This window comes from Emys orbicularis, chromosome 3, assembly GCF_028017835.1.
Source record: "Emys orbicularis isolate rEmyOrb1 chromosome 3, rEmyOrb1.hap1, whole genome shotgun sequence".
NCBI lineage: Eukaryota > Metazoa > Chordata > Testudines > Emydidae > Emys > Emys orbicularis.
In genome coordinates this window covers 133,547,575-133,569,699 of record NC_088685.1, presented here as the reverse complement: position 1 = coordinate 133,569,699, position 22,125 = coordinate 133,547,575, and the positions used below count along the sequence as shown (strand labels likewise).

General features: G+C 42.4%; 1 protein-coding gene across 1 annotated transcript; it reads left to right on the top strand.

Moving 5' to 3' along the window:
- The first annotated feature begins 28 nt into the window (after nt 1-28).
- URB2 (URB2 ribosome biogenesis homolog) lies at nt 29-21,422 on the top strand. The gene is made up of 9 exons (XM_065401938.1): nt 29-169; nt 2,362-2,538; nt 3,791-7,202; nt 9,239-9,399; nt 11,155-11,265; nt 12,238-12,480; nt 13,235-13,325; nt 15,202-15,341; nt 20,706-21,422. Exons 1-9 carry the CDS (start codon nt 44-46, stop codon nt 20,901-20,903), a joined length of 4,659 nt encoding a protein of 1,552 aa, XP_065258010.1. The 5' UTR covers nt 29-43; the 3' UTR covers nt 20,904-21,422.
- Nucleotides 21,423-22,125: the final 703 nt, after the last annotated feature.

Below are 22,125 nucleotides of genomic sequence, written 5' to 3'. Positions count from 1 at the left end.
ATTTTTGTGAATATTTGACGTTTCAGATACAGTAGTAGTCTCTATGGCTGCAATTTACTCTGGAATTCACCTGAAGCTGAAAAGTGCAAAAACCTCTTGGGAAGACAAAATCAAATTAGCTCACTTTGCATGGATTTCCCATCAGTGCTTTCTTCCAAATAAAGAACAAGTATGTTTTCAAAAAAGATTTTGTTTTAATTGTCAAATACAGAAAAATGTATCAATCTGTTGCTGTGGAGACCAAGCTGATTCAGAGGAGGAATGATGCATTGCATAGCCTTTTGCCTCTAGGCACTGGTGCAAATACAGCTGTAATAGGGACTAACTGAAAGTTGTTGCTGCTGGTTGTGAAGTAGCCCAGTCTGTTTCCTAATAGGCTTTCATCTCCATCACAACAGTGACCACTAAGAGGCAGTTATATGGAAGTTTTGTTTAGTGGCTTCAGCAGAAAGGCCAAGTATAGAATGGGCTAAAGAATGAACTACCTTCTCACATCTAAGGATGGTCTTTTCAATTCAGGATCGTGACATGCTCATGGGGCAGAGGGGGGAGAGATGCAGTGCCCATGCTATACTTGTTTTGTGGATAAATTGAAGACCTCTGTCTCCAGAGTTGTAAGGCTAGCATCTTTTATCACATCTCCTACATGGCCCTGCAAAGTCTTGCCAGCCTTCTCCTGATATTGGCTAAAATCACCATCCACCAGTCCAGAAGGGGGAAATTGGACTGGTGGGGGAGAGTTCTCTGTGGCCGTGAGACCTGTTTCCTGACACATTATCTGTGTGAATACGGGCAGCATGACCATTCACTCCTTGGATTCTTCCTTGGAATAGTGGGTATTGTCCAGCACGTTCTCTGTGCGGTGTTCCTCTCTCGATACCATGTTTTGATCCCCCGTGACCTGTTTTTTGTGTGTGTTCCTTGTAAATAGTTGATTTCTGGGACTTGTGGCTCCTCCTTTCACCTGAGAGGGGCAGACCTTATATCGTTTGGTGGGCTTTGCTTGCTGATCCAGCTATCAAACCAGCTAGCATTTTAGTTGAGAACTGAGCATAAGAAGGATCTGTAAAAGTGTTTTTTTTAATTGTTATATGAATTGCTTTAAAACATGAAATTAACTTTTAATGGAATGATTAAATGAGCAACATTATACAATTTAATTGTATTTTAATGGTTTGTCTAAATTTCCTTTTTAAAGAAAACTAAAACTTTTAAAATGTTATTTCAAAGTATCTTCTTTAAGAACTTGGAAAAAAATTAAGAAAAATCTTATTTATTTCACATCTATGTACAAAAACGGAGCAGAAATTGAAGGCTTCCTCTTTACTCCTCCGGGAGACTTGGCTTCAGTGGCTTTGATAATTTTAAAAATTCTCTTATTATTCCTCTCACAGAATTTAAAAACTCCATCGTCTTTGCTAACAGAGATTATTGTTTCCTTCAATGAGAGCTATTTGGCTCACTGGTTTACAGTATGCGCTTCTTCCTTAACCGTAGTTGTAGGTCTGAAGGCTTTGTAAGTTCTGTGAAGCTCCATAATGGTCAGCATAGAGCTTGCAATCTATGGACCTTGAAAGTTCAGTGCTGACTTATTATGACATTTATAATCCTTTACAGGTCAGACGGGGCCTTTGGAGCTTGTAACTGTGTAGTGGTGATTGTGGAGTTTACAAGATATTCAGGTTTGGTCTGTAGACCCTGTAGTACATGGACTATGTCTGTACATCTTGTAAGGAAGTAGGCACTGCCCAAGGATTTTGTAAGCTCTACTGATAGCAAAGCTTCAGAGGTTAACAATATACATATATACAGAGAGAGAGAGAGAGAGAGAGACTGAAAAAATAGGAACTCCAAAAAAGTTAAATCAGGCCTGTGCAATCATTCTATTTGGGGATCAAGATTTTAAATAAACTTGCAATCTTTAGGACAAGCTGTTTTTGCACTTTGGAAATTAGAACAATTTTTATAAAGTGAAAATCCACCAATTCTTTTTGTAAGTTCCCTCACTCAAAAATGTCCTCATTGATATAAAAATTTTATGTGAGATTTTCTCTGCTGGTTTAAGAGAAGCTGAAAGGAACCCAGCATTTTCACCCTTGAAATTAGCTTTACTATGAAGGTTAGAGCGCTAAGGGGGCCAAAATTGAGTTTAGAAACTGTGTTACAAATTTAAGCCCTGATCCTGCTTGGAGAACTGCATAGACAGACTTCTGCGTCCACATAGAGCTCGTTCTTCATGGGCATCTGTCCCCACAATTCTCAGGTGTGAAGTGGCTACTACAGTTCTGTAACCTTTTCCCATGGAGGTAAAGATGATCACCCACAGCTGTATATTTTTGTTTGTTTGTTTAAATAACACAGGTATTACTTGATTGGGTGAGCCATGCATTGGTTTCATATTACAACAAGAAACTTGAACTGGAGGATGAAATTGTTGAGAAACTTTGGACGTACCTGGATAACATTCTCCATAGCAGAAAACTACAGAATCTCTTAAAGGATGGAAAGACAATCAATCTCAGTTTTTTGATTGCACAGGTAACTCAAACCATACTCTTTGTTAGGTGATGAATACCAGTGCAGTATGTGATACAATATATGATTCTTCCTTTTAGAGTGAGGTGTAGTATGAAATAGTTATGGATAATTAGCTTACATTTTTAGGCCGTTGTATTTATTTTCTCTTCTATCCCCTCTGGGTACGTCTATACTTACCTCCGGGTCCTGCGGTAAGCAATCGATCTTCTGGGATCGATTTATCGCGTCTTGTCTAGACATGATAAATCAATCCCAGATCGATCCCGGAAGTGCTCGCCGTCGACGCCGGTACTCCTGCTCCGCGAGAGGAGTACGCGGAGTTGACGGGGGAGCCTGCCTGCCGCATCTGGACCCGCGGTAAGTTCGAACTAAGGTACTTCGACTTCAGCTATGTTATTAACGTAGCTGAAGTTGCGTATCTTAGTTCGAAGTGGGGGGTTAGTGTGGACCAGGCCTCTGTTACAAGACAGCTGATATTTGTGGAGAACAAAGACTGAAAGCAACAACACTTCCCAATAACCTCATACTCAGATGATCTCTCATAGGTTTCCCCCTCCCCAAACCATCAGGGATGGAACAGGATTAAATGTTTTGGTTAGTAAGTAAAGACCCAGTCAGGCAACCCCTACTCTCACAAGTAGCCTAGATGACTTCGTTCAGTCTACTCATGTGAGAGAGAGTTAAAGGCTTGCAAATATATATTAATACAGGAAACTCTGGGAGATCATATGGCTGTTTTAGAGTACAAGTGGAATTATTTGCTTACTAATGGAGATCCTTGCTAAATAGGTTGTCCAATTTGGAATAAGGAAGGAATTCCCCCCCCCCGTTGGCAGGGTCCTTGTTGGGATGGGGAGGGCATCTTGCCTTTCTTTTCTCTGCAGCACTAAGTAAGTTTCCTCACTGTTAGAATGAGGTGGACTATCATGCATCATTATTGCTGCTGCTGTTATTCCTATTACAGTAGTCAATCAGGAATGGGGCCTCGTGTTTGCACAGCATCTGACACATGCAAAGACACGGTTCCTACCTTGAAGAATTTGCCGTCTGAATACGATCAATTGTCTATGCCTGGGGTCAGGAATGACCGCTGGTGGGTCTATGTTCTTCCCATCTTCTGTTACTAATAATTGTTTAAGTGCTGTTGATGTGTCCAGCATATAGAAGATTATGTTGTTTGTTCCCCAATGACTTTTGTTTCTGTGTGCAAGGTTGATGTGTGTTTTTTTTTTTTTTTTTTTTAAATCTTCAGGTCATAAATGAAAGGATATCCGAATCCTGTGTTCAAAAATCCGACGGAAATGTTGGCACAGTGCTGAGTTGTTGCAGGGGCATCCTTTCCACTCCGCCTCTCTCCATCATTTATACAGCAAAATGTGAGCTGATGGTGAATCTCCTAAGCAAGCTCTCCTGGCTGGCCTGTCAATGGCTGACCTCCGAAGATGCTGTGACCTCCCAGTTGTTTGATGTCCTACAGCTGACCTTTGCTCAGTACCTCCTGATTCAGAGGCAACAGATCAACCCAAATCGTGTGTTTGGGCAAGTGACCAGCCACTTGTTTCAACCATGTCTGCTCCTGAGGCATTTGCTTATGGCCAGAGTGTGGACACCAGCTGATGATGGCCGTGTACGTCAGCATCTGAGCCGGGAAATCCGAAACCAAGTAGAGGCTGTGCTGCAGGCTGGGATTTTCCAGCCTGAGCTCTTGTCCTCTTACAGAGAGGAGCTCCTGACAGAAAGGGAACCACAAGACAAAAAGAAAAGGGCTCTTAAAACTATTCTGATGCCTGTCAATACAGTGCTGTCCAAGCTTCGTGATGCTAGCTTTTGTGAACAAACGCTCCAGGTGATCATAGTAGCAAATTCAGTACCTCTGCTTTATAAGCTCTTTTTGGACTCTTACTGTAAGGCAGAAAACCACATGGTCTGTTTCCACATGTTCACCAGGCTTTTTGGCTGTCTAAGGATTTCTCACCTGCAGGAGGATCTATGGCAGGAGATGCTCTCGCCAGTAGACTGGAGCACAGAACTCCTTGCTGTGGAACAGCTCCTGAACTTGGTGCTCAGCAAGGATATCTATAACGTTGCTGCTGACCGGATCAGGCACAAAGGGACCCAATTCCAGTTTTACCGCAAACTGGCAGAAATGTTGGTGAATCACTCACAGGCTTCCATCCCAGCTTGGTTTAGGTGTCTCAAGGCCTTGATTTCATTAAATCATTTAATTGTCGAGCCTGATCTGGATGACCTAGTGGCCTCAGCTTGGATTGATGCAGAGGTCTCTGAGCCACGTACAAAGAAGCCCCAGGAGACTCTCATAAATGCCATGTTTCAGACTTACACAAAGCTGCGACAGTTCCCTAAACTCTTTGAAGAGGTTCTGTCTGTGATCTGCCGTCCAGCTGCTGATGAGTTAAGGCTGCCGGTCTTGTCTGCTGGGCTGACGGAAAAAGTTCGTGAATGCCTCCTCGAGCTGCCACCCAACCAGATTCTGGATATTTTGTTCCTCATACTGGAGAAGTGTCAGACTCTAATAATTCCTGATGTTAAAGATGACTCTGACATGGCACTGAAGCTGCTGTCTGTGAGCTCAGTACTGCACACTTTTCTGTTCAACATGAAGAGTTTGGATAATGTCACCCCATTACCTGTTGTCCTTCGCACTCAGAGTCTGTTGGACAAAATGCAGAGAGAGGTAATCCAGCCATTGCTGGACCTATTGAAGGATCACTGGGCAGAGGAAAATAAACCAGGGCTTTGGCTAGAGAAGGTCAGTGACTCTGCACTCCTCCTCGTCTACACGTGGGTGGAGCTTGACACTCTGCTTAGTATAAACTGCAGCAAATATGTGTCTCGGCTGGCTGAAGCAGCTGGTGGTGTTACTGACTGTGCTGCAGAGAGCTGGGACTTCTCAGCCCTTCTCCCTGGCGTGGATAGACAGTGTTGGAAGAGGGTAGTGAGACTCTCAAGTAATTTCTGCTCGGCTAGTAAATATTGCTTAGAACTGCTCATGCTTCAGAAAATAAAAAAGATCTTAATGCAAACCAGTTTTCAGACTGAGGCTGATCTTCACACTTTGCAGCATGCCGCAGCTTTCATCCTTCATTCTGGAAGATCAAGCATGAGCATGGAAGAGTCAGAACCTTGGAATGGCAACATTAGTGCAATAAATGCTCTCACCTACCCAGCTGCACACTGGTACCTTGTAGTCTCAAATCTAACAATCCTGGTTCCTCATCTTTCTCTGAAAGATGTAGAGTATGTTGCTGATGTGCTTCTGAAGATTTTATCATCAACTAAAGCTCCGGGAGTTTCCGCAGATCAGGATTCCTTCATCACAGCTGAAAAGGTTTCTAAAGCTTTGCTGCATAGTACTTTTCTTCCAGAAATTAAGGTGCTGCACTGTGCTTTTATAAGCCGCGTTATTCAGCAGTGCTCTAGTGTGCTGTGTTCTGCTACTCAGGGCGTCGCAGATCAGCCTATTCAACAGCTGTCTGCAGATAATATACCATGGCATGAGGAAGTCCTCTCATCTTGCAAAATGGTTGGCATGGTGGAAGCACAGGCAGAAAACAATCAATCAAAGGATGAAGCCTTCATTTGCTGGACAACAATGGAAAAAATTGCTCAACGTATATTGTTGTTAACAAGGGCCGGTTCCACCATTACTTTGGAAGAAGACCAGATAGAAAGCTTTTTGCATTTACTAGAGATTATTTCTGCATTGAAACTTGACAGTCTTTTTCCTTCAGACCATACCCGTTGTTTTCTCTTGCTGCTATCCTTGGTAGCCAATACCAGAGCTAACGTCTCTTGCAGTAAGTTGCTATCACTGAAGTTTCTAATTACCTGCTTCCGCCTCCTAACATGCCTTCAGACTGGCAGAAGTGTCAATTCCGTCTTTAAAGTTTTTCATGCCAGTGATGCTCTTGAGGCTGTCATGACCGCCCTGTTTGCAGCCAGCAAGTGCTTTGCTGATGTTTTGACCACTCCCGACTGGGCAGAATTTCTCCAGGTGATCCAAACCTTTTTGGAATGCTTTCTTCAGATGATAGTTGAAAAGAGGCAGAGCCTGAAACTCAATTTGGAAAAGTTCACTTTTTTCCTAGCGAGCTGCAAACCATATGCTGATGCAGATAGAGGCAAGCCCTGGAACACTGCAGTCAATCAGTTGCTCCTAGTGCCGCTAACCACACTCTGCCATGTTCTGACTCTGTACCTCCAGCAGCAGCCAGAGAAGAAACAGCAACTGACAGAAATGCTGTCTGCTTTGTTGGAGCCAACTGTCCTCCAGACGGGAGCAGCCATCCAGCTCTGCCTTAGAAACCTCACCAAAGACCAGCCTTTGCCTTTGGCATTCATCCCATCTGTCACAACCCTACTGAAAGCAGATCTGAGCTACATGTCCACGGGTGGCTTTATGAAAATGGAAGGCGAGCAAGAGAATTCTAAAGACCCAGGAAAATATCGGGAGTGTTCCCACACTGAACTGTACCAAAAGTTTTACACTCAGATACTGAGAGAGCTGACCTCTGCAGGAAGCCATCTCCAGTTCCTTCACTCTGCCTTGCAGTTTTTAACTGTTTTCTGCTCAGTAACAGATCTGTATCCTGGAGAAGAGACTGCTCTCACTGTGTTTCATGCTGTAAAAAACCTACTTGCTGGTACAGAGCTTTTTTTCTTTTCTTCAGCTCCTCTGTTAATTTTGGAATACAGGGGTGGGTAAAAGCATCCAAGAAGTTCTTAAGAAAGTCACTTAAGATATCCACTTATGCTAGCCCATCAGCAAGAGTCCTATCTTTAAAAAAAAAGGACAGGGAAGCTTTTAGAGGGAAACTGTTGTCATGACTGGGACGCGATGTTGACCTATCTTGATAGTGGTCTCATCTGGAAGGTCTTTGTGGATGTCAGCCATGTAGTTATTTTTGTCTCCTTGTTTTCACAGAAATAGTTACTCATATGCCTAAGTACTCTGTTTTTATGCAAAAAATATGTATTTTGCATATGCTAATACATGTTTTGTGTGTGCACATGTATGTTTTGTGACACAAATCCATCAAGGTTTGAAAATGTAGCCCTAAGCCCTTTTAAAAATGATACTACAGTGTTCTATAAATGATGGGCCAAGGCACTGAGAAACACCCCTGTACAAATATTCTGATTAGGACCATTTCACCAAATGTGGTCAAACTTTTGGGGGCTGCTCTGAAGATGCATTTTTTGGTCTTATGTATCTGATATAGCAGCTAGCACTGAAGGAGTTAATGGGTCGGCTTAGTTAAATAACTCAGCACTTTTCATCTGAAGAGCTCAGAGGGCCTTACAGAGGTGATAAGTATCATCTCCATTTAAAGGTGAGGAAACTGAGGAACAGAAAGACTACTGGCCTGGTTTTCAGAGGTGCTGAGCACAATATACTCCAGGCAAAGTCCATGGTAGCTGTGGGTACTCAGCACCTCTCTGAAAGCCAGACCCTTTATCACCTGCACACAGTGAGCCAGTGACAGAATTGGGATTAGGGGAGCCTGGTCTTCTGACTGCCAGTGTGATCTAACGACTAGGCTATGTTGCCTCATTTAAAATATAACCTAAACTGACATTGCACATGTGCAGTGTAGTAGTACCAAAAAAACCTGGCAATGTTATTTTTGTCTTTGATGCCTGAAAGATTTGATTTAGTCTAGCTTACTACTACAGTGATCTTACAAATTTATATTACTCCCTACTTGTTAGGGAATCACAAATGCGCTTAACCCCTAACAGAGTAATTGTAGTATAATTCTGTGTGGAGAAGCCTTTTTGTAAATCTGTTTGTGAGCCTGGCTGAAGCTCTTGCTAGTTGAGTTGCAAATAGATTTTTATATAGTGTCTATGTATAATCTTCCTTATAGTCTGTCTCTTGTAGGCTGTGTATCTCCATTCTTTCCAGTTACAGAATTCACCACAGGAGGCAGTATGATGTAAGTGTTAAAACAGGACTGGGAGTCAGGATTACCAAATTCTGACCCTGGCTCTTCTGCTGACTCCCTCTTAACATCTTTATACTGCACTCTACTCGTGTACAAAGCTGGTACCCTATTTATTTGGTGCAGAGGCATAATTAATAGTGATCAAGTGCTTTGAGATTCTCTGATGAAATGTGCTGTAGAAGTGCCAGGCTTTAAATAGATTAAAATTTTCTCCTCAGAAAATCTTGCCACAAATCCCAGGAGTTACTGCTACATTTGGGGTGTTTGTGGAGCAGATAAATATGCTTGCAAAGTAAACTAAAATTTAAACTAGTCATAAATAATATAATCTTTGACTTAATATGTAGGAGACCTGGTCACTGCTTAACAGAGTTCTAAGCTTTGTCAATTAATGTTCATGTGTTGTGTGGCTCTCCTCCCAACACCCTGATATTCTGCAGCTTGTGATCAGCTTGTTCCCCTAGCTTGTGAACAAACCTCATTATAGTGTTTTCACAGAGTGAAGGCATTTAATCAAGATAATGACTGCGGGATAAACAGTAGGATGGGAATGTTCTGAATGACACACTGCTGCTGTGGTAGGTGGGGGAAAGCAGTTCTGTGCGGGTGAACATTAAAAAGACTCACACAGAGAGAGCTCCTTTTCAAGGCTTGATTTTGAAAGAGTTTTTTATGGCAATTCCCAATGTGGATAAGCAATTCAGACGTATTTGTGTCTCTTGACTATGCAGGCCCTGGCACCACAGTCCAGGTGATTCAAGATCTAGAAATGCAGCTGACAGAATTGATGACCCAGCTCGTGGAGAGCTGCACTACTGAGGAGTTCTGTGTCATGATGAGGCTGGTGCTCCAAGGACTTGAAGTTAGCAATATTTGGAAACAAAATCCTAAAGTAGGGAACTTTGGGCTTATTTCTTATAATTTATTTTCTTTAGTTTTCTCTCCATGGCTTGAAGAACTGCAATAGAACATGGATGGTATCTGATAAAATTGGCAGGAAGAAAGACTGAAATGACACGAGGAAGAAATAGGAGTTTGGCTTTAAATGTGTTTCTATGTTAAGCTGCACACTCATAGTAACTTACATGGCAATAAAACTGGTGCTTAGATACTGTGATGAAGAGTGCCCTAGAAATACCTGAGATCGATAGAATCTGCTGTGAAAAAGAGAGAAACTTGCTACCTATGAAGAAAGCTTTCAGTAGGATCCCCAGACATTTAGCACTCTAATTCCCAGTAACAGGAGTCTCACATCAGTGAGTTCCTGTAGACAATGCTGAAAGTCAACTCCTATGTGTTAATTCTAACCTTACAAACTGGCCAAATAAAAGCTTTAATTTTGTTTCCTATTGTGTTATCCAGTAGAGTCCTCAGACTCTGCACCCAGAAAAAATTGTCTTTAATTATGTAGGTGATTACCAGGAAGCTGGTTCAGTTCATGAACTTCATTCATTCAAAACAAAGATTTGCCTAGTTCATTTAAAAGTCACACCTAGTGTGGTCTGTTCTTTGTAGTTGTAGGTGTAAATTGGCACATACTAGTATATGTTTCTTGTACTGTGGGTGGTTCTTTGTTAATCACAGTTCTACTTAGCACTAACTGAGCACTTTTCATAGTCAAAGTGCTTTACAAACACAAACGTACTGATCATCACAAGACTGCTGTGAGGAGGAGGGTAAGTTAGTACAATTATTTCCATTTTTCAGATGGAGAAACTGAGACCAAGACCAGACAAAAGGTTTTTATCGCTAAAAATTTCTCACTGTTGTTACCACCAAAGCTGTAGCATAGACAAGACACTTGCAGCCACTGGCATTTTAACCATTTTATTGTCCAAACCTACTCTGAACAGGGTCGGATGGCATGGTGCTTTTAAACACCAGCAGTTATGTGAAGCACTGATTATAGTAGTGCTTCCACTATTCTATTCTATATAGGTTGCTATACAGTGCTCATTACTGTAGCATCTGAGCATCTTCCAGTAGTTCATTAAGTGACATGAGTAACATCTATCACCAATGGAACTGAATTGGTAGTTGTAACATTGGGAAGAAATTTGGCAAACAAGCCTGGCATAGACCCCTCTTGGAAGGTTAAGTGACTTGGAACTCAGAGCCTTGCTAAAGCTCAGGAGTATCTGCCTCCCAGACCTGCCCATTTGGAAAAGGCATGTGTGTCATCTCTGTAGATAATGTCCATTAAAAAAAAAAATCTAACCTAGTCTTTCTACATTGTTCGTGTTACGCTAATCGCTGTAGGATATAGGCATTAAAATCCACGTGTTTTTGGACTGCAAGGCGAAATACATTCACGTTCTATGTTTTCATCTTAGTTCTTATAATCCAATATGTGATGACATGTTAGCTGGTAAAACATTATGCTGGTTATATGGCAGGCTCAAACTATGTTCACACTACCTCCCTCCATTATCTATAATGGCTGCTACACGAGTTGATCTGCCTTTATTTTATCATGTTTTAATGTCATGATTTGCTTTTAAAATAGACATAGTACAGAATGCTAAGGTGATGATTATTGCTCAGCACAAATTCTGTTGAGCTGCTGATAATGTTTCCACTGAGAGGTGCCATATTTCAAGTGAGCATATTTATCTTTTTGCAGTGATTGTTTATCCATTTTTTGCAGGAAGCATTGTCAGCTGTTACGCTAATCAAATTGCTGCTCAGCTGCCCATTAACTGGAGAGAAAGAGAAAGCTTTCTGGTTTACCAGCCCACAGATAATCACAGCTTTAGTTGTAAGTAACTCCCACAGTATAAGTTACCTATCACTTTTGTTTGACAGAGCCTGTAGCTATTGTGTCTGAAACATACACAGAAATATATTTAAAAAAAAAATAAAAAATTCTACATTTGACATCAGTTTGACTAGGATCCATTTACGCTGTTTGGCCCAAATTTCCCCAAGTATATCCCTGTATATTGGCATGGCACAAATGCTCATTCATTAACATCACCATTACTTTGGAGCTGCACTGCATTGTGTAGGGGTTGAGAGTGTCTCACTAGGCTACATGGAGAGGTTTAGAGAGTTGCCTCTCCCCAGGCCTGGGCAATGCTTGTTCTGATCCAGAGGAGGAAAAAACTGTTAGTTTGGCCTTGCAGCAAAGCAAAAAGCCAACAAATAAAGAAGAGCCTATAAAAATGATTGAATAAGTGAAGGAAAATAATTAAATCAGATTCCTTACCTGTGTTGTGCTGCACCCAAATGTAGTGGTGTTGGTGCTTGCCATCATGATGTCTGACCCTCTGGGACCAGAGATTGTCTGGCAGTGGCTTGGGGTGGCTGGGAATCCCCTGTCATGGCATCTACAATGCCTGTGAGAGCATTTCTCCTGCCCTTTGTGGTAGGTGAATCAATGCTTGTGAAGGACAGAAATATCCACTGGAACAGTGTAAAAACATGAACAGGTGCAAATAGACCCTGTATACCATATTTTGTATGCATCTTCTCTATGGGATTGTGGGATAGATGCAACAATGCACAGGCCCTGCAGTGCTTTCAGGGAATGCTGTGTGTGGATATGGTGCACGGCATGCGCCTAAAACAGATTGATTCGTACAGATGAGGCTTTATGCAGTTGCAGTTTGCGCCAGTGTACTCCTGTTGGTCCAAGTTGCAAAAGTACAGTTCTCTAGTGTGGAAGAAGGGGGTGTTTGGAGACAGCCACATTCTTTTTTGTTGTTGTTGTCTTCACTTTCACATGTAGATACAAACCAAAGAGGCTTGTCAGGACCAGTTGCTGATTCCCACCATTGTTGTTCCTATCCTGGAGACGGTAGCAGCCCTGCTGAGGCAAGGAGAAGAGATTCTCTCCAATCCCCATCATGTGACACTGGCATTCAGCATTCTTCTGACTGTCCCTCTGGATCATTTGAAGATGGAGGAGTATGGGAGCATCTTCCTGGGAATTCATGAAGTGCTGTTCTCCATACTGCAGTGTCACCCTAAGGTGAAGGGAGAAGGGCTGAAGGGTGCGGAAGGGCCGGTGATCAGTAATTTTAAGAAGCCAATCCCTGACCTGTGTCCAGTAGGTTGAAAACATGTAGAGGTTCTGAAATTATAACCGATATTTGGAAGCAGATTATCACAAAACCTCTAAAGTTAGATTAGGGCAAAGTTTTCAAAAGTGCCTAAGTTCCATATTAAAAAAATGATATAGGCACTTAGCCTAAGTCTCTTTGTAGGTCAATAGGACTTAAGCACCTGGCTGTGTAAGTCACTTTTGAAAATTTTCCCTCTAGTGCCTATGTCAGTTGAAAGCTGATTTTTCCAAACCATTTTCAGCTGAATAAGTGTGTTGGTCCTTAAATCTCTGGTCCCTTGGGCAAGCACTGGTTCCGTACAGATGGCAGTAAATGCCCCAGGCATTAGACTAGCATAACTTTCAACCTCTGCTTTGTGGATGTGGGGTTACTTTGAGATGATTATAATTATTTGTATTAACCATAGCACCTTCGAGCCCTAGTCGGGTACCAGGACCCCATTGTGCCAGCAGCGGTAGAAACTGAACAAAAAGACAGTTCCTTCCCTGTAGAGCTTACAGTCGATGTATCTTCCTTTAAAGCACATAAATCCACTCTCTTATTTTGGGGTGTTGAATGTCATGCTGCGTGTGCTGCTTTAATAAAGGAACCATCCTCAAAACCTTTTTTCTGTACTGCATTAGGTATTATCTGATCCTCTTTCATTTGATGTTCTTGCAGGTGATGCTAAAAGCAGCGCCATCTTTCCTGAACAGCTTCAATAGGCTGGTTGTTTCTGTTATGCATGAGGGGCGACAGAAAGGAGACAGAGGTGCTGTCATCATTTTCATTAACATACCTGACTCTGATTGGGTGCAATGCACAGGACAGGGCAGGCTGTGTGTAACGTTAGAGGTTGAAACAAAGTCCCAGGGCCAGATCGTGGCTTTTGAGCCACTGGCCACATAGGCAGAAGTGAGGATGAGCCACATAGCAATCTGCACTCTGTCGCTCTTTGAAAGGTTCTTTCCAGGCTTCATCCTGGGAGACTAGCATAGTGCTTCCATTCCGAACTGTGACCCTGGCTAACACAACACAGACAAGGGCAAGGCTCCTTGTACTGTATTTCGGTTCTTCTCCCCCACCTTTGCATTCTCACTCAGAAACAGCCACAGTAGCCCCATTGTATAAGGTCAGTGATGGTTTTAGGAAAAACATGTTTTTTCTGGTGTGATGGCTCCAAATGCTGATGACTTACACTAGCGCACTTGGGAGAGGGCTTTATAGATGTGCTACTAAACAGAGCCCTGGGTTGCAGATGTTAGACATGCTCCAGACTACATGTTCATCACTGTGTGTTAGGCCAGGTCTACACTAACCCCCCCACTTCGGACTAAGGTACGCAAATTCAGCTACGTTAATAACGTAGCTGAATTCGAAGTACCTTAGTCCGAAGTTACTGCGGTCCAGACGCGGCAGGAAGGCTCCCCCGTCGATGCTGCGTACTCCGCTCGCCGAGCTGGAGTACCAGCGTCGAAGGCGAGCACTTCCGGGATCGATCCGGGGCACTTCCGGGATCGATTTATCGCGTCTTAACCAGACGCGATAAATCGAACTCAGAAAGCCGATTGCTTACATCCGGACCCGGATGTAAGTGAAGACGTACCCTTAGATACAAAACCAGAATCTTGTAAATGTTTAAAGTGTTACTTGGGATTTACTTATCTGACTCCATTAATTCACGTGGCTAAAACCAAGTTCACTGCTTTGAAATTTACCCCACTTTGTGTGTGTGTGTGTGTGTGTGTGTGTGTGTGTGTGTGTGTGTGTGTGTGTGTTATAACCACGTACATGCGATAGGCAAGTTTACACTAAGATATTCCAAAGGGGAGAGAGGAATGTTACATTGGTGCACCTATGGCGTAAAAGCCGAGCTTATACATTTCAGTAATCTCCACATTTTCCAAGAAGAGTCAGTGGAAAGCTATAGGTTCAGGAAATCCTGTGATTTAGATTCACTTGGTCTATCCCTGCAGAATTATTGTATTTTAATAATAAAAAACAAGACACATGCCTAGATTTCCCCCTACTTTCCTCCCTAATTTCTATTAAGTTATCTCATTGCCTTCCAGTGAAGGATTGTTCCCTAAAATTCAAGTCCTCTGTCCCATCTAGTTTTTAATGTTTCCAGTGATGGTGCTTCTCTTCGGGGACTGTTCCATGTAATAGGTCTCATTATCAAGAAGCTGCTTCTTGATATAGTGCCACTTACAGAATACTTAAAAAAAATTCTGATGTTTTTGCTCTTTTTCCCGTTAACTGGGCAGAGGGCTGGAACATGGGAGGTACTTTCCCTGCCCTTCTCTCTGCTTGAATTCATGTAACAAAAGTTGGCTGCATTCTAGTGTATGGTGGAGTTGAAACAGCCTTATGCCTTTATTCTTACAACATTGCCCTTGAAAGAGAGTCTATAAAATGTTGTACAGGATTGTTCATTTCCATAAGGGCATAGTTTCTTTTAAACTAACAACTAGCCAGCCATGGTTTCATATTTTGGATTTGCTAAAAAATGCAGTTTGGTAAATCCAAAGTATGAAACCATGGCTGGCTAGTTGTTGGTCTTATTTGAAGTTTGTTTTTTGGGGTGTTTTTTGTATAGCAATTTTTTTAATCTCTAATTTTGAACCACAATTTGATTTCTGTTTTAGGGAGCACGGATGAGTTTGGAGTTGTATTGAAATGTGCACACTTGGTAGAAAGGATGTATAGTCACATTGCTGCAAAAACAGAGGAGTTCACAGTGTTTTCTGTCTTCATAGTGGCCCAATACGTGATTGAACTGCAGAAGGTAATATACACTCATCCACCTTAAAGTCATTATAAGGTTCAGGTTGAGAGTCACTTACTGTTTAAAAGACAACTATTTTAAATTTTCTAAAATCCACATGCTGACTTGGATGTCTTGAAATTTGCTGTACCTCCTAGGGATGCAGAGTAGGGCTAGTGGTCCAGATTTATTGTCATTTGAGCAAAGGTTCCTGAGATGATATACCCCTTTAAAAAAAAAAAATTGTTTTTACAAAATCACCTGGTTCTTCTGGTGTGGTGGTTTTTTGTTTTTTGTTTTTTGTTTTGCTCCTGGGGCTCAAACCATGGTTCCAATTCTCCCCAACTTGATCTCAGGTGCTTGGAATTATCTCGGCTAGTACATGACACCACTGCCCCTTTGGGGAAGTGATATTGAAAATGTTAGAGGATAAAGTTTACTACTCCAGGCCGGGTTGAGCTTTCTGATGAACCAAAGAGAGAGTGATAGCCACATGGGCATGTGCAGCAAGACTAGGGCTCTGTTGTAGTCAGAGTTTGTAGGCAGCCTGTTCTCACAGATGGTGAGTGGTGAAAGGTGACATGCTGTGATCATTAAACCTGAGGACACCCATGCGCTAAGTTTGAGCCCTACCCTTGGCAGTTATCCAAGATTGTGTTTGCACATCTTATGCCTTGCTCTCTGCCTGCATTCTGTAGGAGTTTCTCTTGGGCGTTTTACCCTCAGACTAAAACTTCTGGTTTGAGAGCGATAATTTAGTGCTCTAAAATCTATAACCAGGCTCTAATCTTTAGAAGTACTGCCAAGAATTTGGCATTAATTAAACAGAGGAAAGAGTCTTGTAAGCAGTTTGGATGGTTACATCCTCCTCAACCATTTCCTGAACAATGGAACTGAGTATGTACAAAGGAAAGCAAGTGTTAAAGGTCATTTGATCAAGGGGTTCCTGATCTGCAGCTTCCCCGCTCTCTGCTTTGCCAGCCTTCACCCCTTAGGGCTGTGCACTACAGCTCCTGAGGGCCCAGCGCACTCCTAGATGACATCCATTATTAGTGGAAGGGATCAGCCAAACACTGTTTGAAAGCCCAGTTTGATGACTAGAGCTTTGACTAGTAACTGGGTTTCTAAAAAAGTAGCTTTTCTATAATACTGCAATGAACAAGGGATCATCCTCAAAAGAGACCTTTGTTCTCTGGGGGCTCAGAAGTGCAGACAGAGCAGAACCAGAAAGGGGGGAAACTGGGTACCTTCCCCTCCAGGGACATGCTTGGGGAGAAGGGAAATGGAGCCATCTGTGCCCTTCTCCCACCCCCTTCAAATTCCTCCATCCCTCTCTGTTCCTCCTGAGAGTCCCTCACAGACTCTGGGTTCCCCTTCCTTCCACTCCTCCACAGTCAGAGGAAGGAATCCAGAGCTCCCCTCCTTCCCCATGTTGCCTCCAGCAGTGGGGAAGGGTCCTGAAGCTCCCCCTCCCCCAACATACACCACACCACAAATGCGGTGCTGCTATGGGAAAAGGGGAAGTCAGTGTAGGAGAGGGTGGGGAGGAAGGGAGGGGTCCAAGCTGTGCAGTAGGGGAGACTTCAAATTTGCCTCCCCCTAACTTCCCTGCATCCATACCTCCCTTCAGAACTTGCCCCCACAGTGCTGAGACCGGGATGGGGAGCTGGGAATGAACATGTTCAGTGCCTGGCACAGGCACACTGTGCCGGGAGCTGGGATGAGATGCTGAGAACACACATGCCTAGTCTGTTGCATGCACACACACCATGTCTGCACTATGGGGACTATAGCAGCATCACTACAGCGCTGTAGCTGTGCCGGTGTAACCCCGTAATGTTCGACGTAGCCTACAGCGATGGGGGGGGGGGTAAGGGAGGGGTCATGAAAGGCAGTTTGGTGAGGGGAAGGGGGGGTGTTAAAATTTTATTACAATCTAAATCAAACAATCTATCTCACTCTGTTGTTCCCTTAATCTTGAAGGTCAGGTATTCCTTGTCAGACAGACAGATAAATTATATCAGCCTATGTGTGTCTATCATTATTACTATTGATACTTTTTTTTACCCTTGTAGTAAATTTAAAATCAAGCATGTCACCAAAGAAGTTTGACTTAGAATAAATGGTCGCCAATCTGATCAGATTGAAAAACAATGCTCCACAAGGTGGTTGTTCGCTTATTTCCCCATAAATAAAAGCCAGTTTATCATACAGACCTTTAAGAATATTGTTTACAATCTGCAACTCTGCCAGACCACAGGGAAGCTCCCCGTCAGGTATGACCACCAGCCTCAGTAACACTGCCGTCAAACATTTCCTTCACCCTTGTTTTGGGTTCTGTGTCCCTGGGTAACAAATCTTCAACTAGCAATGCTTCCTTCAAGGGTGATTGCCCTCAAAGATAGAGAGGGGTTGACTTTTCAGCTATTGGCCCCCTCATCCAACACCAAATCATATGGAAGGTCATTCCCCACTTCTACTGAAAGCAAATATTCTTGCTCTTGCATAGTCAAAAAGACATCTACAATGGAGTAGCGCCTTACAGCCAGACTTAATTTCTGAATTACTAATTTGTTCCAGGTTAGCCAATTTGGATTTCATTGAACACTGCCTGTGTCCATCAAAACCTGCAAAATCCTCTTGTAATTAATTTGTGCTAGTGATCGGGTTTTACATGTCTCCCTGTCCTAGGTTAAAACCTCAACTGGGCCTTTTTCCTTTCTGTGCAGGACACACAGCTGCTCCATATCCTGCCTACTTACCCTAATTACTGATGTCCTGGTTATTGAATTTGCCCCACCTAAGGCTCTAGAGAGTACTAGTGCTAAGGGCTGCCTCGCAGCAAAATCTTTCCAAGGACTGCATTGTGTACTAGCTTCTCTGGGCCTGATCCGTTGATATTCAGGTACCTTTCTGCACTCGCTTAGCCCAGCGGGTTTGTCTTGCTGTCCTTGGCTGCTGTTCAAATATCCAAATCCTATCAGCCATCTGGAGCAACTGCTGTAGGATCAAAAATCTCCACAGTTGTTGTCTGGCTTAATCCACTTCTGTACAGCTTGCTGGGTGCCTCGCTGGGCTGCATCTCACATGAGCAGAACTTCAGGCTGTCTCTAGACTGACATCATACTTGCAAAGTACTGCTGCATTTTAACACTATGATAATCTTTGAGTATCAGCTACTGAGAATGCCACCTGTGCTGCCCGAACCTTCAGTTGGCTGAAAGACTATTTTGTTCTTAGCTACCCACATAATTCGGCCACCCTTTCAAGTAATGTTCAGTATGCTCAGTTTCCTCAAGCTCCTGCAGCCAGAGCCCTTCCCAGCAATAAGTTGGATATGGGTGAAGGACAGGAGTTCCTATGGCACTACTTCCAGTGAACTCCCAACGGGGATAACTTTGGTGTTAACAAATCCAGCTGCTCCTGTCTTTTTTTTTTTTTTTTCCCCAGTAGGACTAACTGTAAGGCCTCTTGAGACTATTGCTAAAGGGTGTGGTGTAACCATATGTCTAACTAGTTTATTTATTATGATAAAGAACTGCACAAATTTTGGTTTGGGGATTCATATGTTAATGGAATAATTGAGCATAAGGAGGAGAGTTAATGAATTGGGACACTTACTGAATTGGTGACACAGTTTGTTTTTTTTTGTTTTTGTTTTTTTAAAGAGGATCAATTTCAAAGGGGGAAGGGGCTGGGCCTATACATGCTAGAAAGCACTTGTGACCTCTGTTCTTTCAGATCAGCATAAGAGAGGAGAAACCCCTTTTCAAGGTAGATTTTTACAAAGGCTGCACACAGTTTTACTCTCTCAATCATAAAGGACAGTTTCCCCTGATGAAAAATTTAGTTTATCAATATTTATCACAACAAATGTAGACCCTTAATTATTCTGAAATAAACCTAGAAAACGCCGTCGTTAGCCCTGGGTACATCTGCAGCCTTTTCCATATGCTTGATCTCACCTTTCACGCGTTATCTCTGAGCTGTAGCATAATTCAGCAATGGTGAAATAACTCTTCACACTTAGAGCTCTTGATGGGGGATGACTGTAATGCAAATTGGTCTTGCTAACTATATAGACCAGTAAAGGTTTATAGGTCGAATTAACTGCCAGCCCACAGTGGCAGCTGTTTAAATCTCATAAGGTTTTTAGACAGTGATTAGTGGGAACTGCATTGTAAAGTAAAGACCGTCAAGAGGGTTTGGGGCCAAATTCAGATGTAGTGTAACTCCACTGCAGATGCATCTGCTTACACCAGGTATGAACTTGACCCAACTTCTCCATTATAGTGGCATTTCATACTGTTCCTTCTATTACTTTTATTACTTGCCTCAGGAAGAGAGGAAAATTCTGAGTTTTAATGAGAACCTCTCATGCAGTTCTCATTATACTTGCAGTGCAGAAGCGCAGGTCTAGAGGCACCAAGTTAATTTTGGTATTCAGCAGAGATAAGACCTGTTTCTGTGGCAAGAACAGCATGATCAGCTTCAGAGGCCACCTGAACCTAAGGCAGTAAAATGTTCAGTGAGTGGGTTATAATCACAGGAATGTGTTCCAATTTGCCTAGAGCCCCAAAACACTCCAAAGTCAGCCTTGATGAGCTTTGTTATGGGGATTATGGCAGTTTTGGGAAGACAGCGTGTCTAGTGATCAGCAAGGGACTGAGTTAGCAGTTTTAGGTTGTATTCCCAGCTCCGCCATTAGCTTGCTGTATGACTTTAGGCAAGTCTTTTAATTTCTCTGTGCCTGGGGTTAAAATGGGTCAAGTAAACCCACACCTCAGAGGGTGTTCTTTAAGACTTCTGTAATTAATGCTTGTAAAGCAAATTGAAATTCTTGGATAAAAGTTGCTAGATAAATCCATTTATTAAAGTGGAAGAGGCAAAACAAACTCTACATTTTAGATGTAGGCTCACAGAAGGACTTGTCCCTAACTGAGATTTCAGTCTGCAGCATGCAGCTAATATGTTGGCTATTGTTCCATCTCCTGAATATGAAAGAGGTATAGAAAAAGCTGCTGAAAAATCTATTCCAGGATAGGTATCTTAGAATATTTTACTGTAGATTTTTTTTTTTTTTTTTTTTTTTTGGTTGGGATGATTTCAAATTCTCCCAAGTATAACAGAGTCTTTACCTGAACACTCAGCACCAGTGCAAATCTTAATATACAGGATTATACATTACTGCTGTGTTTTCAATCAGGTTTACAAAATCGGGGAGCTAATTTATTATCTAATATTTTACACCTTGTTTAACAGACCATTCTAGATGGGCTGATACCTTGGATTGTATCTTGCCAGTACTTTTATTTCCAGTATTTCACTTGATGTATACTAACTATGGAAAGTAAAAAGTTTCATGGGATTTTGTTCATCTCCTAGGTGACCTTACATCCAGCTGTAAAGAAACATCTAACTGAGGGAATGTATCACATCCTAGACCTTTGCATTGAACGAGACATCAAGTTCTTAAATGCATCGCTACAGATGGGCGTAAGAGAAGTCTTTAAGGAATTGTACAATGATTATACCCACTACCACAAAACTAAAAAACATGGGGAGAAAAAGTACACTGCATGATGTATCCTTCCTAACATTTGCATAATCAGTAAGGACTTGATCTTGTGTGGAGCTGAGAAACCTCAGCTCTGATTGAGTTCAGGATAATCAACACATTACAGGATCATGCCCTCAGTTGTTTTGTTAAAAGTGAAATATTGAATGATATGTCCCTGTATAACTGGCCTCTACATCTATGGTAGGAAAAAGACACACGCTTAGGCTTTCGGCCCTGCTGCAATTGTGCAGCGCCCCATTTAAATCTCTCTCTGCAGTCTGTATATGTGCTACTTGTTGCAGGATCTGGGGCCTTATGTAGTTTTCCTGTGCAAGCAAAAAATGTACTGAGTGAAAACTTTCAGTGATTATGCAACTGCCCTGCTGTCAATTACAATGGGGAGCAGCACTAAATAATGGTAGTGCCCCACACCATACTTTTTTTTACATTCATGCCAAATACATTTATTTGTGTGCAACTGTAAAATATTCAGTCAGCTTCTGTTACAAAATTGTGTAAATACAGATTTTTAGAAAACCTGAAGTGGTGTTTGTATCTGTCTGGCCAGTAAGTTTTTTTTTTTTTCTACTGTGTCTTATGAAGTATTGTCATAAACACTGGCCTGCTAGAAGGCGTTATTAAATATCTCCTTTCCATCAAAACCAAAAGGACTTTTTGATTTGTTGCTGCCCTCCTGTGACTGTTTCATGAAATCACACATACTTAATTTGCACAAATATATAACCAAAGTAAATCATTCTGCCTGAATACTCTTTGGTATCTTTACAAGTAATACCTAAGCTTTCCATAAGTAAAAGATTAGAGGGGGGAAAAGCTTTCGCTTTTATTTTGTTGACTTTATGTATAGTCAGTTTCAGTCTTCCCCACATCATTAACCATTTATTATTTGTATTACAGTAATGCCCAGTGGTCCCTTGTGCTAAGCACTGGACAAACATAGTGAGACAGTCCTTGCCACCAAATGCTTACCATCTAATAGTCAAAGGGTGGGGAAGGGAAACAGGCCTAGACAGATGAAGTGACTTACCAAAGGTCACACAGCAAGTCAGTGCTGAGATGAGCCAGAACCCAAGTCACCTGTCTTTGAGTTCAGTGTCCTCTCCAGTGGGCAATTCTGCACCCCAGCTTAGGCCCCCGCTCCTGCAAACTGCTCCAGGCAGGCAGACAGTGGAACCCCATTGACTCCAGTGCCTGCATGAAGCAGTTTGCAGGAGTGGAGGCATA

What these genes read in the sequence shown, in the direction of transcription:
- URB2 (XM_065401938.1), top strand. Translation starts at nt 44, where the DNA reads ATGGCTGCAATTTACTCTGGAATTCACCTGAAGCTGAAAAGTGCAAAA. An exon ending in TTCTTCCAAATAAAGAACAA is followed by an intron (nt 170 to 2,361) that starts GTATGTTTTCAA and finishes TAAATAACACAG; the next exon opens with GTATTACTTGATTGGGTGAG. An exon ending in TCAGTTTTTTGATTGCACAG is followed by an intron (nt 2,539 to 3,790) that starts GTAACTCAAACC and finishes TTAAATCTTCAG; the next exon opens with GTCATAAATGAAAGGATATC.